General features: G+C 42.4%; 2 protein-coding genes across 9 annotated transcripts in view; one reads left to right on the top strand and one right to left on the bottom strand.

The window, feature by feature from the left end:
* The window catches only part of AKAP9 (A-kinase anchoring protein 9), a 125,259-nt gene extending 113,862 nt beyond the window's left edge, over positions 1-11,397 (top strand). For all 8 annotated transcript variants that reach the window (XM_068404447.1, XM_068404455.1, XM_068404451.1 and 5 more), the window contains 9 exons: positions 581-786; positions 4,147-4,255; positions 5,123-5,308; positions 5,887-6,087; positions 6,482-6,714; positions 7,806-7,891; positions 8,685-8,760; positions 9,979-10,118; positions 10,786-11,397. In XM_068404447.1, the coding sequence (XP_068260548.1) occupies positions 581-786; positions 4,147-4,255; positions 5,123-5,308; positions 5,887-6,087; positions 6,482-6,714; positions 7,806-7,891; positions 8,685-8,760; positions 9,979-10,118; positions 10,786-10,829 (1,281 nt within the window). In that variant the 3' untranslated portion in view covers positions 10,830-11,397. The remainder of the gene's footprint in view (positions 1-580; positions 787-4,146; positions 4,256-5,122; positions 5,309-5,886; positions 6,088-6,481; positions 6,715-7,805; positions 7,892-8,684; positions 8,761-9,978; positions 10,119-10,785) is intronic.
* Positions 11,398-11,817: 420 nt separating this feature from the next.
* Positions 11,818-23,528, bottom strand: CYP51A1 (cytochrome P450 family 51 subfamily A member 1). The gene is made up of 10 exons (XM_068405035.1): positions 23,328-23,528; positions 22,415-22,513; positions 21,245-21,421; positions 17,614-17,740; positions 16,289-16,463; positions 15,984-16,103; positions 15,372-15,567; positions 14,671-14,766; positions 13,554-13,722; positions 11,818-12,913 (listed from the first exon to the last, which is right to left on the bottom strand). The coding sequence occupies exons 1-10, from the start codon at positions 23,499-23,501 to the stop codon at positions 12,735-12,737; spliced, it is 1,512 nt and encodes a 503-aa protein (XP_068261136.1). The 5' UTR covers positions 23,502-23,528; the 3' UTR covers positions 11,818-12,734.
* Between the last annotated feature and the right edge of the window lie 1,850 nt (positions 23,529-25,378).

Genomic DNA, 25,378 nt, shown 5'->3' with positions numbered 1-25,378 from the left:
ACCACACCGTGGTCAAATATTCAGAAGCACAGCTGTAGACTTAGGTTTCCTTGGGAGGGCTAGCAGTTCTTCCATGGCCAGTGTCAGGGGGGTGTTAGTGAGAGTGAGGAGCACATGGTCAGTGGATTGCTTCACTTGTGGCAGCAGCAGTGGTATGGTTGCCTGTGACTGGGGACTGACTTCCATAACCATGGTGGGCTTTCCCAGTCCTGTTCCTCTGACTATGAATTGGTCACCGAAACAGTTGGGTGCAGTTGTCCAAATTCCATACACAACTGGTAAAGGAGCTGCTGGTGAAAGAGACAGGAGGCTGAGTGGCTTCCTGTCGGCTGAGTTTGTTGAATGGTTTCACACTGTAGCTGTATGATTGCTAGATCTTAGGCAAGAGAGGCATCACACTATACCATTCACAAATATTAGTTTAGTGGTACGTTACAACTGTAGTGTAGTTGCACTCCTTTCTGCGTCACAATTGTTTGTTCTTCAATTTCTGAGTGTGTTTCAGAATCAAATGTTTCCATTTTAAAGCACTGTCCCACATGCATTTTCTCTATATATAATAATACATATTTATGTACAGACTACCTGGGATACACCCAAAGACAGAACAAGAAATTGGGTTCTCCAGCAAAAACTGGAAGGAGCTGAGACGAATGAATCAACCTACCCCATGCTGACGGGAGGAGGAGATCTCTCTGCTGCTACTGGAATTCTGGAAAACATCAGACAAAAGCTGCAAAACGCATCTCCAAAGCTGAAGCAGTTGGCTCAGAAAGCTGCTAGCAGGTTAGGACGTTTTTAGCTACTTGATTTTGTTAATAGCAACCAGCAAGCTAATATATTGGATTTTAATCATAATTTACAGAGTGTCAGCTTAATTTTAGTTTTTTTCTAGCTTTTTAGTGTATGCCATTACTGAAATATGCTGATGGATGACAGGATCACAGAGGATCAAGTGCTGCTCTAAATCTTACGTGTTTAATTGGTCCTTCATAAGTTACAGCAAAATTGTCTTTTGTCTCTGCAAAGTGATAAATTTTATTTGGGTATGGTGTGTAGGTGGAAGATCATTTTTAATCAATTTTGTAATTGAATAATTCACTGTATAAGAGTATTACTATAGATATTATTGCTATGGATCACCTCCTTTGATCCCCACCCCCAGAAGAAATTCATATTTTATAGTCAAGTGATTCTTATTTTCTCGGGTTACTATCTCATTAAGAAAAGAAAAAAAATAGCATGGTACCAGCTTCATGGGAGGTTTGACTCTTGCTGTGATGGTGATTTAATATTAAGTATTTATTCTGAAACATTTGGGCAAAACGGAATGCATTATATCTTGAAAATATCCTGAGATTTCACTCACACAGATTTAACAAATTTGTGGGAAGCATAACCATGTTTCTAAATGTGCTTCACATAGAACATCATTTTCTCAAAATTAGTGCGAACTGTTCTATGCAAATTCTTTATAAAATCGAGCCAATTTAGAGTCACTGAGCAGTCTTGAAAATGTTAACCATTCTCCAGTAACTATTCTGACATGATTTGCTAAAGTCCCAGTGTATATGGATCAATGGAAAGTCACAGAATCACAGAATCAATCAGGTTGGAAGAGACCTTTGGGATCATCAAGTCCAACCATTGCCCTGACACCACCCTGTCAACTAGACCATGGCACTAAGTGCCATGTCCAGGCTTTTCTTAAACACATCCAGAGATGGTGACTCCACCACCTCCCTGGGAAGCCCGTTCCAATGTCTAATGACTCTTTCTGAGAAGAAATTCTTCCTAACGTCTAACCTGAACCTCCCCTGGCGAAGCTTGAGGCTATGCCCTCTTGTCCTATCGCTAGTTGCCCGGGAGAAGAGGCTGACTCCCACTGCGCTACAACCTCCCTTCAGGTAGTTGTAGACTGCAATAAGGTCACCCCTGAGCCTCCTCTTCTCCAGGCTAAACAACCCCAGCTCCCTCAGCCGTTCCTCGTAGGTCAGACCCTCCAGACCCTTCACCAGCTTGGTCGCCCTCCTCTGGACTCGCTTCAACACCTCAACATCTTTCTTGAAGTGTGGGGCCCAGAAATGGACACAGTATTCAAGGTGTGGCCTCACCAGTGCCGAGTACAGAGGGACGATCACTTCCCTAGACCGGCTGGCTACACTATTCCTAATGGAGGCCAGGGTGCCGTTGGCCGCCTTGGCCACCTGGGCACACTGCTGGCTCATGTTTAGCCGGCTGTCGATCAGCACCCCCAGGTCTCTTTCCGCTGCGCCTCTTTCTAACCACTCTTCCCCCAGCCTGTAGCGCTGCATGGGGTCGTTGTGGCCGAAGTGTAAGACCCGGCACTTGTTCTTGTTGAACCTCATGCCATTGCTCTCGGCCCATCTCTCTAACCTGTCCAGATCCCTCTGTAGGGCCTTCCTACCCTCCAACAGATTGACACTCCCACCCAGCTTGGTGTCATCTGCAAATTTGCTGAGGGTGCACTCAATCCCTACGTCTAGATCATCTATAAAGATATTGAACAGCACCGGCCCCAGAACTGAGCCCTGGGGAACCCCGCTAGTGACCGGCCGCCAGTTGGACTTTGCCCCATTCACCACCACTCTCTGGGCTCAGCCATCCAGCCGGTTTTTAACCCATCGAAGAGTCCACCCATCTAAGCCCTGGGCAGCCAGTTTGTCTAGGAGGATGCTGTGGGAGACAGTGTCGAATGCCTTACTGAAGTCTAAATAGACTACATCCACAGCCCTGCCCCTCATCTGCTAAGCAGGTCACTTGGTCATAGAAGGAGATCAGGTTGGTCAAGCAGGACCTGCCTTTCATGAATCCATGTTGGCTGGCCCCGATGCCCCGATTGTCCTGCATGTGCTGTGTAATGGCACTCAGGATGATCTGTTCCATCACCTTGCCTGGCACCGAGGTCAGGCTGACAGGCCTATAGTTCCCTGGATCGTCCTTCCGACCCTTCTTGTAGATGGGCGTTACATTTGCTAATTTCCAGTCAGCTGGAACTTCTCCAGTTAACCAGGACTGCCGGCAGATAATAGAGTGGTTTGGCAAGTTCATTTGCCAGTTCCTTCATTACTCTGGGGTGAATCCCATCTGGGCCCATAGCCTTGTGGGTGTCCAATTGGCACAGCAGGTCACTAACCATCTCCTCCTGGATTACGGGGGGTTCACACAGCCCCCCACCCCTAACTTCAGGCTCTGGTGGCTGAGTCTCCTGAGGACAACCGGTCCTGACATTAAAGACTGAGACAAAGAAGGCATTGAGCAGCTCTGCCTTTTCCTCATCCCCTGACACTACACTACCCTCCTCATTCAGCAAGTGGTGGAGGCTCTCCTTGACCCTCCTTTTGCTGTTGATGTATTTGTAGAAACTTTTTTTGTTATCTTTGACTGTAGCAGCCAAATCAAGCTCTAATTGAGCTTTGGCCCTTCTCATCTTCTCCCTACATGACCTGGCAACATCCCTATAGACCTCCCAAGTTACCCGACCCTTCTTCCAGAGCAAATAGGCTCTCCTTTTTTCCTTAAGTTCTAGCCTAAGTTCTCTGTTTAACCAGGCCGGTCTTTTTCCCCAACGGCTTGTCTTCCTACACACCAGGACAGCCTGCTCCTGAATATTTAGCAATTCCCTTTTGAAGCATGTCCAGCCTTCCTGGACTCCTTTGCCCTTCAGGACCTGCTCCCAAGGGACTCTGTCCACCAACCTCTTAAACAGGCTAAAGTCTGCCCACCAGAAATCTAAGGCAGAAGTTCTGCTCTTGCCCCTCCTTACTTCCCCCACTATAGAAAACTCTAACATTTCATGGTCACTATTCCCAAGATAGCCACCGACCGTCACATCTCCCACTAGTCCTTCTCTGTTCACGAACAACAGGTCAAGCAGGGCCCCTCCTCTAGTGGGCTCATTTACCACTTGCATGAGGAAGTTGTCCTCCACACATTGTAGGAACCTCCTAGGTTGCTTCCTCTCTGCCATGTTGTATTTCCAGCAGACATGTGGCAAGTTGAAGTCACCCACAAGTACAAGGGCCGGCGACCGGGCGGCTTCTGACAGACGCTTGTAAAACGCCTATCAGTCTGTCTCGTGGTGTCAGACTATACCTGCTGTTGAAACTGTCACTTCTGCTTCAGATTACAGTTTGAAACAGCAGATGATCAAGACTTCATTGCAATACAAAATGCTATTGAAGAAGTTATTTCAGAGCTGCAAAAACTGCCTGGATTGTCCTGTCTGGAAGAGGTGAGAGTGCAATGTTGTAACTTTGGTGGGAGAGTTTGGGTGATGAGCTGTGAACGGAAACCAGCAACGCACTGTTAAGTCAGTACTTACGCAGATCTGTAGTTTATAGAGGAAAATCTGCTCCAGTGAGTGTGCTGATTTGGAACTGGTGAAGTGTAAAAACCCCTTTCCTTTTATTTTTTCAATTTTAATTAAGAGTGAATTTTCAGCTTTCAAATTAAAACTTTTCCAGTTTGATCATAAATTTTTGAATGTCATGGCTTTTCCTTTAAGAAAACGTATTTTCCTTTTAGCAGTGTTTCTGTAACTGAGGAAACTTTGCTCAGTACGTCCTGATATTAAAATCAACACTTAATATTTACTATATTGTGTTGATACAACACATTTACTTAAACTGCCCTGTATTTACCAAAGGAAAAGCAGTAGAAGATTGAGTAGTGTGCAACTGCATAAAAAATGAAATGAGGTAATCCGTTACAAAGACTTCAGCAATATTTGATTTTAACTGAGCTTGACTACGTCCTTAGCTGCATTTTAAGCAAGTGTTTTCAACGTTAATTAAAAAAAAGCTCTGGAGCTTTTCTTTTCCTCTAAGATAAACCTAAACATAGTAGAAAAGCTTTGCACATTGTTATAGCTGGTACGATTGAGCTTGCATGACAATATTCGGCTGTGATATACAGGATAAGAGTAGAAGAGAAAGTCATGTTAATCTGTAGTTTACATGTACACTTATGTTTTCTTTATATAAGTTATTAGGAAGTTATTGTCACTATCTACAACAGTTTTTCATTGTAAGCCAGTTATTTTCAAGTTGGCAACTTGGATCTCATGCAAGTTGTGTTTGGTTTTCTTTCTTCCTTCTAGCTGAAGCTGGTGCTCTCACCAGGGACTCCGTCTAGCTCATTGACTGAGCAGCTGCTGAGACAAAATGCTGAGCTGACGGGCTTTGTCAGCAGACTGAGTGAAGAAAAGAATAATTTGAGGAATGCTGTTATGAAACTGGAGGAAGAACTGAGAAGATACCAGCACAGACAACCTTCTGGAGCCTACGTATGTATTCAGTGGCGCTGATAACAATGATGTGTATGTGTAGGCGTAAAAGCATCGTGCTGTGAAATAACCCTAAGGCTCTTTGTCCTAGTCACCTAAGTGGGAGTGATCGAGCTGTCTGTCTTTCTTGGCTTCCCTCCTACAGAGTAAATGGGTGTGAGTTATGGGTGTGAGTCCTGTGGTCAAGATATCTTGACTCACTCTGTTTACTGTAAACTTTGTGATTTTACCCAGCTTCCTTTTGTTAACCACTCTTTTAAATTCCATGTGCTTCTCTTTTTGATCTGTATCTCATCACCCTGATGAGTAGCAAATAGATCCAAATAGCTTCAAGATCATGAAGCTAGTGGATCCAATGAGGGGAATTTTTTTTTGGAGAAGCTATATTTTTCCAGGACATTGATCAGGCTCCTAAACTCACTACGTGAGATGTTAGGATGCAGGAGTAGCCTCAAATCCAGTCAGTGAGTAGTTGGTCTCTCAGTAATTTTATGAGCTCTCCACCAAACCAATGCCTAGAACGACACAGCTGAAGCTTTTCCAGACTGTGGTTCAAATTCAGTTTCTTTCATCTTCAGTCTTCTAGACACTCACCAGATATTGGAGTTAATATCGATACTCTTGTTGGCTCTGAGAAGGAAAGCTGGAACAGAGAAAAGCTGTCGCTGCAGAAATCTTTGAAGCAAGCTGATGCGGAACTCTCCAAGCTGAGAGCAGAGCTCAGGAGCGAAGCTTTCCTCAGAGAACTGGGATCCGATTCTGAAAATGCTGTTTTAAGGGTAGGAAGACTTTGTTGCCCACACACTAACTATACAGCTGCTTTTTTTATTTTGATTTGGGCCTGTTTTTCATTGTGTTCACTCTGCTTATTCTAAGTAAACAGATATTAATTCAGTTTTAAAATTTTCATCCTCAGATACCTGACTCTTAGTTTTTCTGCCCAAGAATGATATGTAAGCACCTCTGTTGTCCTTTTGTGTGCACTCTATTTCTTGCTGCTCAATTGATCCTCAAATTATGAAGCTACATTCCACAAGCGTGAGCAGTTGTGCAGTCTTCTCCATGATAGCGAAAAATGAATAATCACAGAAATTCTGTAGGAGTTAATGATGTCAAAAGTCTTAGAACTGTCATAATTCCTGGAGCTTATGGGGCCTTTTTTTTTTCTTGTAGAGAATTTATGGCAAATACCTACGAGCAGAGAGCTTTCGGAAAGCTCTCATATATCAGAAAAAATATTTGCTGCTGTTACTAGGCGGATTCCAGGAGTGTGAAGAAGCCACGCTGGCCCTCATTGCACGAATGGGTGGACAGCCTTCCTACACAGACCTTGAAATCATCACGCAGCATTCAAAGGGTTTTACAAGATTTCGCTCTGCAGTCAGAGTGTCCATCGCTATTTCAAGGTAAACTAGAGGAAGTTAGATTTCTAACAGATGTGACTGTGCATTTAATATATACTTTCCTAGCTCTTTAGTGGAATCTTCTCATGTTCCATCCTATTTAAATTATACATTTTTGGCAGTCATGAATATAATAGAGGATAGGTAAAATCTGTAATAGGAATAAGCAGTCTGATTGTAGTTGAAAATGGCTCTGTATTTGATAATCAATCAAAGATGGAGTGTATTGGATAAAGTCATAATATTAGAAAAAAAACTACTGGCAATTCTCTAGGGTATGCGCTTATTTACAAAGGTATTTTCTGCAACTTAATTTCCTTTAAAGGTTAAATTCTTACACATAAGTATAATGCAGATTTGTGAACTAATTTTATCCATCTGGGTAGTCCTTTGAATTGACAAGACTTTAAGTCTCAGGCTGAGGATGAATAGGAATAGATGAGGAAGAACAAGTGAAGGTTATTACTGCATACTCCTGCCTGTAGATATTCAAAACCCGCCTGGACACGACCCTGTGCAACGTGCTCTAGGTGAACCTGCTTAGGCAGGGGGTTGGACTAGATGATCTCCAGAGGTCCCTTCCAACCGTAACCATTCTGTGATTCTGTGTGTGTGTGATTCTGTTTGAACCCCCAAGCACTTCTGCTTGCTATTGATCTGAGCCTTGTACACAGTATAAATTCAAAGAACTATTCATATACCTATTGTGAGGCTTTTACTCATAGCACTCTGCAGTTACAATTTTGAGGATGCGATAGGGCAAAGTCTATTTGATATGATTTTAAAATGCTGATGCCCTGTTGCTTAGGTGCTTGAGCATTTGCTGTCCTCTTGGGCTTATGCAGCACCTCTGGAATCGCTGGAATAGTGGAGGTGAAGCTGAAAGCAGACTTGGACAAAAGATGTTTTTCTTGGGGATGTGTATAAGGATGTTTTCTACTTGATCTTCAGGTTTTAGATGCCCATCCATTAAATTTTTTTTTAATTTTTATTTTGAAATTCTTATGCCTTCTAGAATACAACAAACAGACTATTTTTAGCAGGCTATTTCACTTATCCTGAAGTTTGTGTTTTTTTTTTAATTTGAAATGCAGAATGAAGTTCCTGGTTCGTCGTTGGCACAGAGTTACGGGTTCTGGTATACTAAGTATCAATAGGGATGTCTTTAGCCAGAACACAGGTAAATCGTAGTCCAGTAATGACTGAAAAAAAGGTATTCGTAAGTCACACCACTGCTTAATGGAGATGGTTTTTAATTTGCATTTTCCTCATGTGGAATGAATGAGGTGCTGTTCCCCCTTCCTTTTGCTATAATTGCTTGGATTAACCTTTTTCTCATGTTTCTGATAGTTCCGTGCTCAGCACAGACACTCATCTATTTTTTTTTTCTCTCCAGTCTAGTTTTGCTACATTGTGGGCTGGAATTTAAAAAAATATAGCAAATTTTCCCTATGGAGTGTGTTTGTAAAAACAATTTTAGCCACATCATTGGGTTTCTCATAAGAGATCTGCCCCCCCAACTCTGAGAGTGGATGCTGAGGACAAGGATGGACAGAGGGATTGTAGCAACTGCAGGACCCCACAGTGGCTAAAGAGCGTATTGACCAGCCCTTCCTGGCCTCTTCCTCACAACAAAAGCCTGTCATTCTTTTGTTATAGCTTAAAGTTTGGGAAAACTGGTCTTCTGTTTGCTTTTTGGTAGGAGCCTAAGGAGAATGAGAACTTTATTAATTTCTGGCTGTCTAGGTCTGCACTAAAACCCTATCCTGCTCAGTCTGAGAGTTTTCTCACTGACATCAGTGAGGCCAGGATTTCACCTCTGGTTTCCTCTGAGGCAGTCTGAAAGTGGTCTGCATTTGTTAAATGCCAGTTTTGTGATATGCAAACAGAAAACTCGCATTTGAGATTCTTAGTGAAGTGCAAAAGGTGTTACTTTTTTTTAGTTTTCAAGACATTGCTTTTTATATTTCTAGGTAATGAATTACGGCCTGATTCATTCTCTGGTGGCGTGGATCTTTATGGAGAACAAAGGCATTCCTATAGATCCAGGTCAGACATGGAGTCTCCTAGATCTCCTGTAAACTTTCAACATAAGTACATTTCATTTTAGATTATTATTCTCTGTCAGAACACTGTTTAACTAAATGAATGCATCAGTGCTTACTGCGAAGGTTTGTAACCTTTGATGCCGTAAGATTTTTAACTTTTGTTGTAAGGATACATAACAAATGACATCTCAGGCCTTCAGTGTGCATTTACTTATCGCCTGATCAAGGCCAAAGCTTGCAGACTTCTGCTGTCTGATTTATGTCATGGTCTTGGAACTGGTGGTAGATGACTGGATGGAGCTATGTTTACCTACCTCTGTAGAGTCTAGGCTTTATGACCAAGCAAACCTGTCCACCTTTCTGCTTGACAGCAGAGTGTGGTGCGGAGAGGGGCTGCCCTCAAATGAAGGAAGGGAAAAGCAGGGCCACTCGCTGTGGCTGGGAAGGGTCATCTGGTTACTGTGGGCTGGGGAGGAATTACCACGGCCTCTTGGCCGGACCGTGGGTGGAAGCTGCTTGGTAGCTCCACTGCTCATTCTTGATTAAACCCTTTTGGTTGGCTGTACTAAGCTGTGATACCAGAGGTACCAGTGAACCAGATATTTTTCACCAAAGGCAAGGTTTTTAGGAGTGCCACCAGCCTTTGATTAATTCATACGGACTTGTGGGCTCTGAGCTTTACTGAATATCATATTCTTGCTGTTTTCGATCTTTATTTTTATATAAACCACCTTAACGTTTGTAACCTTAGTTTGTGGCAACCGTAACAGTTTACATGGAAAAAATCTTTAATCTATTTTAGCCGCTTTTGACTTTTACTTATAGAAAGTAATGAAGAGAGACAGAATCCTGTAAAGATGGCTGTGTCCTTGTTCACACAAGCTTCTTAATAGAAAAGCAAAGATGAATCTACGACGGCTTCTGCTGCAGTCTCAGTAGGAATTTGCTGGTCAGTCTTTGTCCCAAAGAAATGCAGCAATGAATCAGGTAGAAAGCAAAGGCCACTGGGAAAAGTGGTTTCTCAGGGGGGAGGCAATATGATGGCTTGGGCAGTCACTGACAGGGAGGTTAAATGGGTACAATGTGCTGGCTACCACAAGGGCAAGCGAAGGGACACACAGTCAGTAAGGTATCCCTACTTACAGTATGTTGCTGTGTCTGCTGATACTTTTATTTGAAATTTTGCTTTTTAAAAGCATCTGTGTTCTTCTGCCCCTAGGTTCCACGGTATGCATGCTGATGTAAACCCAGTCTCTTTCGCCTGTTCTCAGCTGCAGAACTATGATCCTGAAAGAGCTTTAACAGATTACATCCATCGGCTGGAGGCACTGCAGAGGCGCCTGGGCAGCGTGCAGTCAGGTGAGGGCGCAGGCAGTCGTCCCCATGACTCCTGGGTAGCACTACGCATGGTTCCAGGTTAGAAAGTGTGTGCTGGTTCTCTGATATATGTAGCAAACAGCTTTGATTTTAGGCATTCAGCTATTCTGAGCTGTAGCAAAAAAAAAGCTCATTAAAAAGAAAATTGTAAGATTCTTTGAAGGGAGACATACAAGCGTGCTTTAATTACAGATTTGGAGTTTATTGGTAACACTTTAACTGTCCCTGGTATCTAACAGATGTGCAGCAAGGATTCAGTTGGCATCTTATTAAGATTCTAAGCTAGATGGAGAAAAATGTACCCAAAGGACTGGGGTGTGGGAGTACAAGGGGAATTTCTTTTCCTACCACTTAGATTACAGAAGTTACACACTTTTTGTCCCATAGATGACAGTAATTTTTGTGCTGTAAAAGGAATACATCAAGAAAATTGTCAGATCAATGGGACGGAATTTATCAAACTTGATCTTTGCAGTTACTGTGTTAAAGTCTTACTTCAGCATAAAATGCATCATTTGAGGAAGTTTTGTTCTTAAAGGATTTCCCATGTAAAATCTTTCAGGCTTATTCATTTAAATAACATGTCATTGGTGAATTCTCATCTACTTATTCCAAGTAATCGTGATGAAAATCTTTCTCTCTCTTACAGGTTCGACTTCATACACTCAGTTGCACGCTGGTATGAGAAGATGATAATGCCCTTTCAACATCTCCATCGCTGGCAGCCATTTTAATGGATTGCCTTCTGTCAGTGTGTGCTCTTGCTGTGCTATTGTATAATGTGTATATTGTGGGACCAATCTGAACACAGCTATACAATTGTAAACAGTTCCATCCTGGCACCCCCACGCAGACTGGGATTTATGTATATAGGCACTTTGTGTTCATGGGGAAAAGAAAAAAAAAATTAAAAAAATAAACCCCAAAAAAACAACAAAACAAAAAAACCCACCCCCCATTAAATTACATGTATATTTGTGGAATGCTAATTTAAATGATTAACTTATGAAGTGTGTATTTATCAAAAGGGTACAAAGATGAAACTTGTGTATTAACAAAATTGAGCTACATTCAGCAAAGTTTACTTGCACTTTTTCTGGCAAGGCTACTGAAGTTACATGACTCTCGCAATATTTGCTACTGGCAGTGCAGACAGAATATCACTTGTAGAGACCTATTTTTGTAATGCTAGAAGTTTTGAATTTTATGGGTATTTTGTCAAAAGTACCCAAATAAAGATGACTTCACGCTTTTAACTGTATTCAAGAACTGTTTCCTTATTCACACTGAAAAGCTTGTTCCTGTCTGCACTCTTCTTGTTCCTGGTAGCTGCAGCTTTACTTTTTAGATACTCCAAAACGCTGCCATTAAGGAGGAGAACAGGTAGAATGTTGGTTTCTGAAGACCCTGGTCACATCTGACAGGGCTGGAAGGGAAGATACTGCACTCCCCCAGTTGCTGTAACTGATTGATACAAACACAAGGTTTTATAACAGTTACACCGGAGTTTAGAACAGGAAAGAGAGGGCAAAGCCCTTGCTCCTGTGAGCATGGATGAAAGGGGGAGCTCTTTGTGTGACGGGCTTTGTACTTACAAGAAAGAAAGGAAGTTTATTACAAATTTACTTAGAAAAGCTTTTCAGAATTGCCACGGTTTAGCACAGAAAACTTCCACAAGAGGTTTGTTTATAAATTTAATTCAAAGTTCCTGTGAGACAGAGCTCATTACCATTTATCATTGCCACTCTTGAACCAAACAACATTTAGCAATCCTGCACCAGTCAGTACGAAGGGGGACAACATTCAGCTATTATTTAACTTGTGACCATTTTATACACAAACATGTTATTTACAAAATTAATGTTGTTTGTACCATCATATTGTTACCTTCACACTTGCATCAAGCGTTCAGAGATCACTACTTTCAGAAATTTTTCAAAAATTATTTATTGCTTTCTGAACCTAAGCATTTTACAGCTGCTTCAGGTTAGACATTTAAATCATTTATTCTCAGAAAAGACTTCTCTGTGAACATCCCGTAGTCCACCTACTACTCAGCTGTACAGTAACATTTTTTTAAATAAGTGTAAGAATGGGCCAAGACCATACCTAGTTCGCTTGGAACAGAATCACAAATACCTAAGGTAGGGCACCACCTCCTACATTTCCCCTCGGTGCCTGTTCCCTGACGGATTTACTGTCATCGGCTACAGAGGTAAGGTATGCAGTCTTACCCCTTGTGATCTGGGGAAAAGTAATCTTCAATTATTTTTCAAAAGCAAATGTGTTCCATTTATAGAAATTACTTATTTCTTCACCTTAAAGAGTTGGCATGCACCTTAAAAGTGTTACAGTACTAGAAAAGACACTTTTTCTTTAAAAATGCGATGAGAAATTTGTAGAACAAGCAATTATACACAGCAGCATTAAATGGTGTGGGAAAACAGAATGGATGGAAAGACTTCGCTGGTGGTAGATTACTGCTGTTTTCCTGACAGTAGATGCAACAGTTTCCATTTGCCACTCATTTTGTCACAATTTTATTCAAAATTCTGTTAGTTTACACAACTTAAATAAGTAAGGTTTTAGCTCCAGAATTTACAGTGACCTCCTCTTGTATCTGATAATGGGGTTATTAGGTGTGTGTATCATTGTTGTATAATTTATAGTCGGAAAATAGTCGTCGATGAGATCAAATTCATACAAACGAAGCAAAGTAGACCAAATAGTCTTAATCTGAACATAAGCAAAGTTTTCTCCGATGCAGCGATGACGGCCTAGAGGGAAAGCCATAAAAAGCAGTTAGAATGCTTAGTTATTAAATCACCTTTGACAACAAGCTAACTTAATTGCTTCTTTCCTTTCTAAAGAAGGTGAGGCTCTGATGCTGCACATACACCATTACATAATTCCATCAAGGTCTTGTTTTTATAAGCTGTCACTGCATAAAACAGACTAATTTGAATGAGATTGTGGTGGTCTGTCCTCACCAGAAAGCATTAATTTACATTTGCAACACTGAAAAGATACCAACTCTATCACCCTATTGTGGTATTTGCAAACTTTTGACAGTTGTGACTCTCTATGCAGATTTTTGCTCTGCCTTAAAATGACTTCCTATTGTCAGATTTTTTACTTTGACTTTAAAAGACTTGAGTCAAGTATCACACGTGCTAACCTGAAGATTTTTTTTATTGCTACTCTGAGTGATATATACAGCTATTACTAATGCAAAACTATCGACTTCATTCTTTTAACAGGACTTTCACAGCAAGAAAACTTTCAGGCAGGAATAGAAAGAAAAAAAAAAAAATATATCCTCAGACACTACAGTGGGGGGAGATGCCGTACGAGCTGACCAGTATGAGCCACCTCTGCACACTGCCACTCAGGAAGGCACTGCCTTTTCTTACTCACCAGCGCCAAATGGAACGTACGCAAATTTCTCTCCAGCTGCTGGGTTATCTTGGAGATACCGGTCAGGCTTGAAATCGAGAGCATCTTTCCAGGAGTCCCTGAGTCGGTGGTTAACAGTGGGAGATACGCAGACCTGATGGCCAGGGGGAATGTTATATCCAGCAACAGTCTACAAGAGAAGAGACAAGATCCCACACTTTAAAAAAAGAAAAATGGAGAAATTTTGTGAAGTGTTACCTGAAGTGCTGTATCGTGAGGCTTGAATTTCAAAAGAGAGATTTTGGCTAAGCTCATTTAAAATTAATGCAGCCTAATACTTTATTGTTTTACTTGTACAGGGCACAACGTTCAAGTAGTTGCAGGAACCTTTCAGATGCTTTAACAAGGCTGGCAATTCTACAGGACAAGTGTTTTTAAAAAAAAAAATGAACTTAAAATTTGTTGAAAGCATTTGTCACGGGAGGATCATTCATTTAAAAAATTATTTGACTTATTTGACTTTCTATCTTACTTGTACAACCAGCAAGTTTTCTTTCAGATTTACCTAGCTTGCGTTGTATTAAGTGCAAGCCAAATTTTTCCAAGATAGATAACTATTAAAAATACCTGGCAAACAAAAAATACCTTTAAATGGTAGCACCAAGCTAAGAACTCAAGACTGATAGCTTAAAGAAAGGGTCAGTTTTGCAGAGTAAGGCTGCAAGTGGCTGTTACTATGTCCCTTCAGAGCCTTCCCTTCTCCAGGCTGAACAAACCGTGTTCCCTCAGCCTCTCCTCACAGGATGAGTGCTGAAACCCCTGACCATCCTGGTGGCCCTCTCCTTGCTTCACTTCATCATCATCATCATCTTGATTGCTGAAGGCCGGAGGGGTCCAAAACTTGATACCTTCATCTGGAATGACTTGTAACAACTACCCATTTCAAGGTATTAATTGCTTTCCTCAATTAACACCAGCTACACTCCCACTGATCTAACCCAGGCTGCCATCACCTTTCATCCCTGCCAGCAAAGACTGCTCACACTGTGTTTTCCTTCTGCCAACTGCGACACACCCCACCTGGCCTTTTCCAGCCCTGTGCTACTGCAGTGAAGTTAGCTCCCACAACTGTACTCACTTGGGGAGTTTTGGCCATTCTCATTATGGTCATTATAGGAGGTCTAAGCCTTAAAGTTTCTTTTAGACAGTGATCCAGCAAACTGAGATCCTTGAGCTGAAAATATAGAGAAAATGATGATATCAAAATATAGCCAAGTTTATTCCGCACAAACAAAACAGTATTTTACAGCATTTAAAAACAAATTGGAAAAAAAAAAAAAAATCAAAGAATAAGCAGCTCATATTTACATGTACTTCATTAGGTACCCTGATAATTTCTTTTTTTTCCATTTGATTCAATTAAGAAGGAAAAAATCTGACCAGTGAAATCAAATATGACTAGTTTCTTACTAATCTGTCTCATGAGTGCTTTCTGATGCCTAATTAAAGAACAAGGCCACAGTGCATCCATTTCCTCAGTGAGAATATGAGGATCTTCCTCCTCTACAGAACTATCGCTTCTTAAACAGACATTTAAGGAAATTACAGTTCCTACAATAACACTGATTAAAAAAAGTAGCAAGCTGAAAATTTCCTTGGAGAAGAGGAGATGGAGGAGATATCTTGGCAACCAGTGTTACCACAGAGTGACTGTGCTAGATTATGATTCTAATACAAAGCGTATGACTGTATTTCATGTTTGTTTGTTGGTTTGGTTTTCTTTTAAATAAGCATCTAAAAGTATAAAAACACCCAGCAGGAATAATGTAACATACAAACCTGGTCGTAAGTTAGTGGTGGCAAGTCATCCCCACAAACTGTTTTTTGTTCTGCGTAGCACTGTTTCTGTATTGATTTGTCTCTGGCTATGAAGAAGCCAAGCCAGGTACTGGTGGTGGAGGACGTGTGCTGGCCCGCTAGGAGCAACCCGATAAGCATTCCAGCAATTTCATCATCTGTCAGTGGACGGCCATCCCTAGGTTGAAGGGTGTTATGTTAGAGCTTTGTTTGATCAGGTTTCCAGTTACAGTAGTATTTATCAATTCTTCTAATGTACTACTTTTTTTTTTATTGCCTACCCTAAATGGAGCAGCAAAAGATCTAGGGATAGGGAGAAGGGAGAACAGGGAGAGAGACTCTCTAGGGGCCTTAAAATCATTACCCAAGAGCCAGCAAAGAGAAAGGAAGCAACCTCGTGACCACTGACGAAAATCTCAGAAATCTGAATAACCATTTACAAGTAAAGTTTTTAAGCAGTTTTTAAGAACACAGCTAGAACAAATTGCTGGCAACAAAACCAATTCAGAACATGAGGGAATATTTCTTATACTGAGGAGCTCAAAGCTAAAGTAAAACATCTATAAATTACAAGTCTTCAAACCCTTTGCTTACTTGTATGAAGCATCAAGTAGAGTTTGGAGCATGTCATCCTCCTTTTCCTCAGACTTTCGACGTTTCTGGATAACCTTGTAGAAAATATTCTTTATTGCTTTGTGTGCTCGATCTCGACGTCTGCAATTCAAAACATTTCTATTAGCAACTTTACACGGAGTAACACAGAAAATGCTTATAAGGATTTATTGGGATGTCTAGAGTAGCTTACAAACAAAAAATAGGAAGGGAAAAAAAAAACAAAGAGGTTTAGAGTTTTTAGCATTTTAAAATGCTTAAGTTGCTTCATCTACTATTTCTGGTACCTGAAGCTCGGCAGAGGTAGCCAACCTGGCAGAAGCCAGGCTGCATGAGTAAAACCCCCATCCAGATCGGCATACAGCTCAGCCACCTTCGCATTCAGCAAGCTTCTTATTTCTTTCCCATGTAAGCAATGACTTGCTGTCAAAATTATAAGTTCTGAAAGGGCTTCAAACAGGTCTAAGGAAAGAATTGACAAATGTTACTGAAGATGCATTTCGGGCAATATGTTGTGTTTGACATGTTACTCTTCATTTTTATTTTGTAGAAGGGAAAAATAAGCAACTGAACACATATCAGTAATTTTGAATAGAGTTTTAGATTGTTTTACTAGGAGATAAATTTCTGTGTGTCTATCAGGTCCCTCTTCAAAGAACTTTTAAATTAGGTCGCTGATTTCAAGAACTTTTTTCTAAGGTATTTCTTTCTAGAAATTTTTCTAGGAGAGCTAGTAATCCTTCCAAAGTAAGCCATGCAGCACAAACTCAATCCTTAATAAATGTAAAAGAAGTCATACAAAAACTTAACCTTGAAATCCAAATCCACGGGAAACCAGTTAGTTTTGCTGCTTACTCTATTATTTTTATACAATAATATTTGTAGCTTTAAATAGAAAATTATATATTATCGTATTAATAACTATATTATATATAGTATAAATTATATACTTACAAAATAAATAATAAATATAAATTATACTTAAATGTGTAAGTAGCATATATTGTATAAATATTATGTAGTTAAATATAAATATATGTATTTAAATAAATAATATTTCTGACACTGTTATGCCACTGTGGGCTTGCAACAATGGTGATGGGCTGTGTCTAACCAGGCTAGTTGGGAAAGACAGATGGGAAATAAAAGAATAATTCCACTTACATTACTAACCTAACCTTATCAGCTTCAAGGACGCAGTTTTTCAGTGTAGAAGACCTCTGAGCTAAGATCTCTGACATAGGCTCTGGGAAGTCAGAGCACTATCTTTTCCTAGGGACTGAGAAGTGGTTATGCTGAGCTGACTCATATCATGCAGAACAAGCATGAATCAGCCAAGCAACAGGTACACTCTCTATGAGCTAAGACAGCAAAAGTAAGATAGTCCTTCACTCCTTTCAGTGATTTTCCAAGGAGCTTTGTTCTCCAATAGCCTTACATTTGATTAAACAAAATCCATATTTTGCAAATTTCTTCTCATGATCAGTACAGTTTTACCTATGTCTTTTTAAATTTCTTTAATATTGCAGTAAATCATTTACAGAAACATACTGCATTGGCCTTAATTCCTTCCCAGAAAAATCAAAGGAAAAATGCATCTGATCTTGCTTACTTTTTTCTCCACTCTCTCCCCATGCTTTGAAATACTCCTTTGTTTCTTCTTCAATGACAGATACATGCTGTTTAAACTGGGCAATATTTAGCCCAGTTTTGAGCATCTTCTTCTGTTCCAAAAATACCTAGAGGAACGAAGACAGAAAAAGCAATCAGTACAAGGATCATCTTATTAATGTAATTAACAACTTATTATCATTTGTACTGTAAGAACACACAGAAGTAGAAAGAAATTATGGTTAGGATTGTAGAGTACAACAGATACTCAAATTTAAGTAATAGATAATATTCTGGTTTTCACCTTTTTTGTTTTTCAAGCAAAAGTTTGGTAACGTCCAAGTAAAATACTAGCTCAAGGGACCTACAATTCTCTCTTTCGCGGCACCAAAACAGAAAATAATTCTAGTATCTTTGTTAAACTTTATCCCTGAAGATACAAGAAGCAGTCAAGATATTGAAATATGGAACGCACTTAATACATTATCACAAACGTAATCAGACCTGTCCTTACAAAGTCTGGATTCAGCCTGTGCTCCTTGTTATGTGGCTTCCTTGCTTTCTCTCCCCCAGAGCATCTGTCTTCTCTCATGCAGTAGTACCTTACCTCTAGTCTAGAGATGGACCTCTCTTTTACAAGGTCCTCTGATCTACCTGCCCAGGATGTCAGACACAGAAGCAGGAAGCAAACGGCTTGCTAAGAAAATGGTGAGCTTCACATCCTTCTCACCTCTTCCTCTTTTGCTTTGTATAGACTCATAGCTAACAAACCTACTGGTAAAAAGCCCATTATTAGATGAGAACCACATTCAATGGATTGACAGGACATCGACTCAGAAAATTATTCAATTAATTTTTAAGCCCTGATTATGAGTGAGGGCATCTGTCCTATAGCTCTGCACTGTACCATGAGTAATACACCAAAAATTGTCTTCCCAACAAGGGCTCTGCATGTACTACAAAGTTATTCACAAAACAACAGGCATAAAAAAAAAAAGGTTACTTCCTAGAAACTTGTTTTCAGAATGCAGTGGAAACTCCAACGGTCTATCACAGGGTACACATGCCACAGAGCAATGAGACAAGCACGTTCCTTTGCAACGTGCTAGCCCATCTCCATCTCAGTGGAGATAGGAATGGCACACAGGAGTGAACACATCCTCTGCCATTTCAGCTCCTCTCAATGCAAAACTATCTGCAAGAGGCTTGGAGGGAGGAGACAGAGAGTGAATATGAGTTCATATATAGACTATGCATATTAACAAACAATTACCAGAATTACTAGTAAATAAGTAACAACTCCTGAACACGTGACTGAAAGTCACTGTCAGACTGAAAAGATAGATAGACACTTTGCAGCTTGAGCAGAGAAAAGGGGGCCTTAAAAGAAAGTTCTGGATGATCCATCAATGGTAGAACACCAACGAAAGTTTGAACAGCTCTCTAAATGCCTTCCCAGTACAAGTCTGAAATGAAATTGTGGTGGTAGCACTATGCAAAAAACCAGCTCACCTCTAGCAGAATGTGTTCTGGCCACAACCAGACATGCTACCTCACTAGCATCACACAGGGAAACGCATGACTAGAGGTAATGAGTATGTCAATAGCAAAGTCCCTGCATCTCCTAGCTGTGGAATAAAGTAGCCCAGGTGTTTTTTTTGAGGATCCTGAATCTGCAGAGATAAAGAGGAAGAAGTCCTTCTAGTATGAAAAGTATGAACTAAGTAGGCTTATCCAGAGACACCCAAGGCTTACTGAGTAATACGAAAAGATTAACCTCTTGACTACAGCAGAACTCACACTCTAGGGAAAAAAAACTAGAGTAACTCTAGAAAAAAACCTTATTTCAGAAAAAAAGTAGTATATGGTAGACCAATGAAGAAGGCCTTAATCATCCCTATATGCCTGAAAAACATAGTTGCAAGAAATGCCCATTTCCAAGGAGCTTATAGAAAGTTCTATAAAACTGAAGGATGAGATTAGATCCCATCAAAGAACTAGCTCTTGAATGAAGATAGATAGACATTCAAATCCATCCATGAACTGTAGAGCGTGAAAGCAGAAGTCAAAACAGCTGTAACAGCGGATGAACTTTCACAGAACTAACAGAGACAAACCAGCACCTTTCAGTTTCAAGCAGACATCCCAGGACAGTCAGACTCCAAAGAACAAGCATAACAGTGAACATCTGGCCAGCTTAGCAGTCCGTCTGATTCATAGACCATTTCTGAAACCAGTATATACTAGAGAAGAACATGAAAAATGTACTGCAGAGAGCTGTGTACCCTCTACACTCTAGCAGCATCAAAAGGGATCCACAACTCCATCTCTGACTTTTTGAGGAAGACCTCCAAACTATCGGAACTGGTAGAAACAAGTCTGTTAGAATGGCTCCACTGGTGGAAGAAGTCTCCTAGGACACAAGAAACGATCTCCTACTTGTTATCCAGGCTGCAGTCCTGATGGTTTCATTCACAACGGGATGGAAGGAGCTACACAAATCCGTCAAGTGCAAAAAAACCCACCGCCCGAACAATGCTCCCCCCAAACTCTGCAACACTGTCTATCCACAATTTAACACTTCCTAACAAAGCAGGAGACAGCTAAGTTCTCCTTTACTTATTTACAAAGTGGCAAGTTGTTGGTAGTCAGTTGTATATGAGATTTCCAAAAGGATGAGGTAAGAACAACATATATGCTTTGTGGATCACTGCAAAATGCCAGAATGGAGGAAAAGAGACTAGTGATTACTGCCCCTAAGCCACATAATTAAGAGGGCAACAATCACTGCAAGTACCTTCGGCAGGGGAGAATGAAGAGGCATGCTACAGAGGAGAAGTACTGATGGCTGCAGAAACTATTACCAGTAAAATGACTGGCATTTATACAAACAAAATTAAGCTAAAATTTAAAACCCCAAAATAAAGCATATCACAATGCTGTTTCTGCCACCATACTACTCCGTTGTACAACAGGCTGTCGATGTCAACAGATACTGAATACAGAGAATCAGTGGAGCGAGTCTGTCCATGGAAAAGTTGGTTTCTGCAGTTTGAGAGTCTGTCAGGCCAGACAACATGCACAAACGAGAAACCAGCCAACGCTCAGCTTGGAAACAATGCCACATGACACAGCCACTGTGCTTCCAGACCCATGCAGACTGTGTTCTGCAAACACATACAGACTGACTTTTGTCCAAGCAAGACAAAGCTTCTGGTGCAACCTGTCAAACTGATACTCCTGTATCTAGATTTGGTGTGGCATAAATGAAAAATTACCACTCTTAAAGCTCTCTCAGAAGGAAGATCTAAAGTTGCTTGTAAGGGAAAAGTAAACTGCAGTCAGTGGCATGCTGTAAGGGAAGGAAAAAGAGACTCACTTACTAGTTTTTCCTCTCTGGTGGGATTAGATGGTTTCAAGAACAAAAAAATAGCATCCAGACTAACGAATGGCCAGGTGGTAGATAAAGCAACCTAAACATGTTCAGTCTTGATTATCCAACTGAGACAATTTACCAACTGCAATATGCCAGAATGGTGTATGAACACACAATCATACAGAGCCAAGAGCTCGGGGCTGCCTACTCAGAATTTAAATGATAATACTTTTCTACTCATATTTAAAATACATACCATATTAGGGACATCATAAGCAACTCCCTTGCCAAAAACTGGTGTAGTTAACCGAGAGTATACATCCTCTGCATTCAAATCTTCATTTTTACTATTGAAGAGTAGAGCAGCAGCATCACTACCCAGTAGGTATGTGAATGTCTTGCCAACCATAGTGAAACTGAACACAGGTCCATACTAAGAGAGAAAAAAAAATACCAATGTATTTTAAATAAGAACACCACAAATCATTAAATCCGTATCTCGTTATGTACATGTTTCCATAAATCACTTACTCTCCTAAGAAGTATCTAGAGATTTAATAAAGCTATAAATACGTTAAGCCACGTTTAAATTCTGTCCTCAATATACTTACTAGTGATATCTAACGTTGTAACGAATAAACATGATCTTGCACGTTTTAAAACCATTTAGTTTAGAAAATGTAAATAAAAGATCAATTACGCTACAAAAACTAGCAGGGAGATTACAGTACATACAGCCTCCAGTATTCTACAAACTGTCTCAAAAAATTCTGGATTTGAAGTTATGGATAGATAATTAAGAGCAAATAATATTTTAAAGTTTAAAGGTCATCTCCAGCAGGTCTTCATGTACTACATTTGGCTTTCTACAAGCTAACCAAGCTAAGATTTAAGCTTATGACTCTAGAATGTGAAACAGATCTTATTTCACTGGAATTAAGGATCTACTACCTTAGTCCATTTCTTGTGGGCTGTTATAGTATAAAACCTACTGAGGTTTTATACACCAGCCCTTTTAACATTGAAGAGGGCATTAAAATTCATCAAATTGCCTACAGAGGTGGTCAGCTACATTCCAGCCTGGTCACAGATTAGTAAAGAGTGAGTTTAAAAGTTCCCAATTAAGGCAAGAAATAACACCATGAAAATGGCTTTTTACTTAACTTGTGATTCAGATATGAGCATTACCCAAATACACATATTTTTTAAATCTGAATCATACGAGATATCTCAGAAAACACCATTTCTCTAACAACAACGCACATAAAGAGATCTGAAGAAACCAGAGCCTTCTGTGCACACTCCATTCCATATTCGAGGTGGTAAATGAGAATGAACTGATTTTAAACAGGGTCCATATAGAGAACTTGATAGATACACAAAAATATTTTAGCATATGCTCAGCCAGTCATGTGGGAAAACATACCTTGTCATAAGCATTTTCCAAAAATTCAATAGGACTTTTTCCAAATGTGACTGCATGTCCGAGGAAAGGGATGCTTGATGAAATATAAGGTGGGTATTTCTGAGGAAGAAACAGAAAAATAAATTACTGAATTTTTTTTCAGAGAGTAATAAAATCATGTCCATTTACAAGAAAACTAAACACAGCAGAGGCTTTACACATGTTTTGTTTAAACTCTTTTGTGAAAAGGCCAACTTTGGACAACTGATTATTTTTTTAAAGAGTGAGCCACATTTAAAAGCAGCAGAGGTTAAAATAAAATTAATACGATTAAGATGCTTGCTGACCTGCCTCTGAAAGCAAAGCACAGAGATACTGCAACTGGAAAGAAGGCAGTCAGAAAAACAGCGTTGACGATTTGTTAAACAGTCCCCCCAAACCACCAACTTCAGTACAGCGATGAGTTTCACACACACGTGGGAGCCGCCTTTTAGGCTGCCCTGATGAAGCAGTACCGGGCACGGCCTTTGCCTCTGCACAGCCTCCGCACCTCTGCTTCACCCGGCATCCACGCGCTGGGCGCGGGCACGAGCCGCTGCAACACCTCTGTCAGAAATCGTGCCCGGGGAGGCTGCCAGGAACGCTGCTCGCTCGCCAGAGCCTGCTCCCACACGCTGGGTTGTGCCGCCCAAGCCTTCGCGCTCCCCAAGGGCTGTGCGGAGGTGAGCGCACCGCTGCTCCCCCGGCCGTCCGCACCCTGAAGGGAGGCCGCCCGGCTCCCCCCGACTCCCCCCCTCTCCCCTGCGCTCGCCCCGCGGTAACCACCCCTCCGCGGGAGGGCGGCGGAGCCCGCCGGGTCCCCGGTCCCGACCCATCGCCTCTCCCTGGCCCAGCCGCGGGCGGCCGGAGGCACCGCGCGTCCCCCAGCGCGTACCCTCTGGTCGGACCCGGCGTGGCGCCGGTAACCCAGCTGGAACAGGTAGCCGAGGCTCAGCGCGAAGGCGGAAGCGGCCAGCAGCAGGGAGAGGGGGGTGCCGACGGCCACCCGCTCCAGCAGGGACCCGCCACCCTCCAGCAGCCTCTGCATGGCCTCAGGGCCCGCCACCATCTGCCAAGCTGCCGCCACCCGCGCGCCGGCACCCTCCGCGCGCCGCAGGGCGGGGCCGGCGGCTGCCACGCCCCCCGCGCTGGGCTGTTCTCTGCCCATGTGACGATTCCCGGCGCCTGAGCCAACCGGCGGCCGCGCGCCGGGATGCGAGGGGCGCCATTGGGCGGGCGGGGGGCGGGGCGCCGGGCCCCGGTCGCTGGTTGGCGGTTGGCGGTCGGCTGACGCCTCGCGCGTGGCGGAGGGGGGCGGCGGTCGTGGGCGGCAGCGCCCCGGGCCGCAGCCCCGGGCCCCGGCAGCCCAGCGCGGCCTCTGAGGAGCGAGCGGGGCCTCACCTGCATCCTCGCGCAGCTGTTCCCCTCCGCGGCCTTTCCCGCTCCCGAGGGGCTGCCCGCCGGAGGGGCTGCGCCCGAGCGCGCCCAAGAGCCCCTGACCGCGAGGCTCCTCGGTCTGGCCGTGACCGGGCCGAGCGCTGCTGCCGGCGTTGCTCAGCGTCCGGCGCGGTCCCGTCGCTGAGCGGCTCGGTGGCCTCTGCCTCCTTCCTCGGAAGCACCACTCGGCCCTCTGCTTAGCCCTGGGGTAGCAGCACGCTGTGGGGTGGCACGCGTGGACAAAACAGTCATGGGAATGAAACTCGCACGGGATAAACTCGGGTAGACAAAGTGTAGGAATGCACTCAGGTGGGCTAAACACGCGTGCGTATGAACTCCCGTGTGGAGAAACACACATGGGCCTGAATTCACATGGGGTGAACTCCCATGGGAGAAACACAGTGGGTATGAACTTGGTGGGGGTGAACTCCTGTAGGAGAAATACATGTGGGTGTGAACTTTCGTGGGGTAAACACTCATGGGGAGAAACTCCTGTGGTGTGAACTCACGTGGGGGTTCACAGGTGTGAAACATGCACCTGAAGAAACCTGTAGGGGGATGCTTATGAGGGGATCCTGTGTGGAGATGACCTGCAGCGGGGGCCCTGCCTGGGATAACCCACACCTGATAACCCACCTGGGATAATCCACACCAGGTAATCCATCTGGGATGACCCACACCAGGTAACTGACCCACATTGGGTAACTGACTCACACCAGACAGCTCACCCTGGGTAATTCACAACAGGTAACTGTGGAGTAACTACCGGGGGCAACTTACTGAAACTAATTATCAGCGGCACACTTATTGAGAGTAAAGTTATATCCACATCTTACAGAACTAAGAAGGCATCTAGGGTGGGACACAGTTGGCATGTAAGGAATCTGCTCTATGATGGTTCCCCAGAGAACCTGGCCTACATTCTTAGATGTTCAGCACCAAGGGAGGTTGGTGTGCTGACTCCAAGAGAACGGAGGGTGGTACAGTATGGAGATAACCATGGCCAGGCTCTGTGTAAACAAGACAGGTATGGGAACTAGATGATACCTCGTAGCTGATAAATTCCATAGCTACTGTCAAATAAGAGATAATATCCCATTCCACCCAGAACTCTGGCAGCTGAGCTAGCAATTGTGGTGAAATCATGTCCTGTGGATGAGCTTTGCTCATTATAATCTCATTATAATACCGAGACACACCTCCATCCCAAAAGCTACCCGCCTCCCTCTGCCCCCGAGCATGCTCTCTGAATTTTTCTTAAGTCTATACCTTTAAAATCAAAGCGAGAGAATTTTGCACCAATCAAAAGTAAAGGTATGTATGACTAGAGCCACTCAAGCTCCCCCTAAACGTAGGAAAATAGTATAAAATGCCTTGAAGAAAGAGGCAAGGTGGGGAAGATACCATTGCTGAGAAGTCAGGGAGACATCACTATGGACTTCTGGGATCAGTCAACGGGCTGAACCTCTCTTCCCCACCCACAGGGACGCCTTTGGGCAAGACTCGTAC

The sequence above is a fragment of the Nyctibius grandis genome, chromosome 7 (assembly GCF_013368605.1).
Source record: "Nyctibius grandis isolate bNycGra1 chromosome 7, bNycGra1.pri, whole genome shotgun sequence".
NCBI lineage: Eukaryota > Metazoa > Chordata > Aves > Nyctibiiformes > Nyctibiidae > Nyctibius > Nyctibius grandis.
The sequence above is the reverse complement of the archived record's forward strand: the minus strand, read 5'-3'. Positions and strand labels throughout refer to the sequence as shown.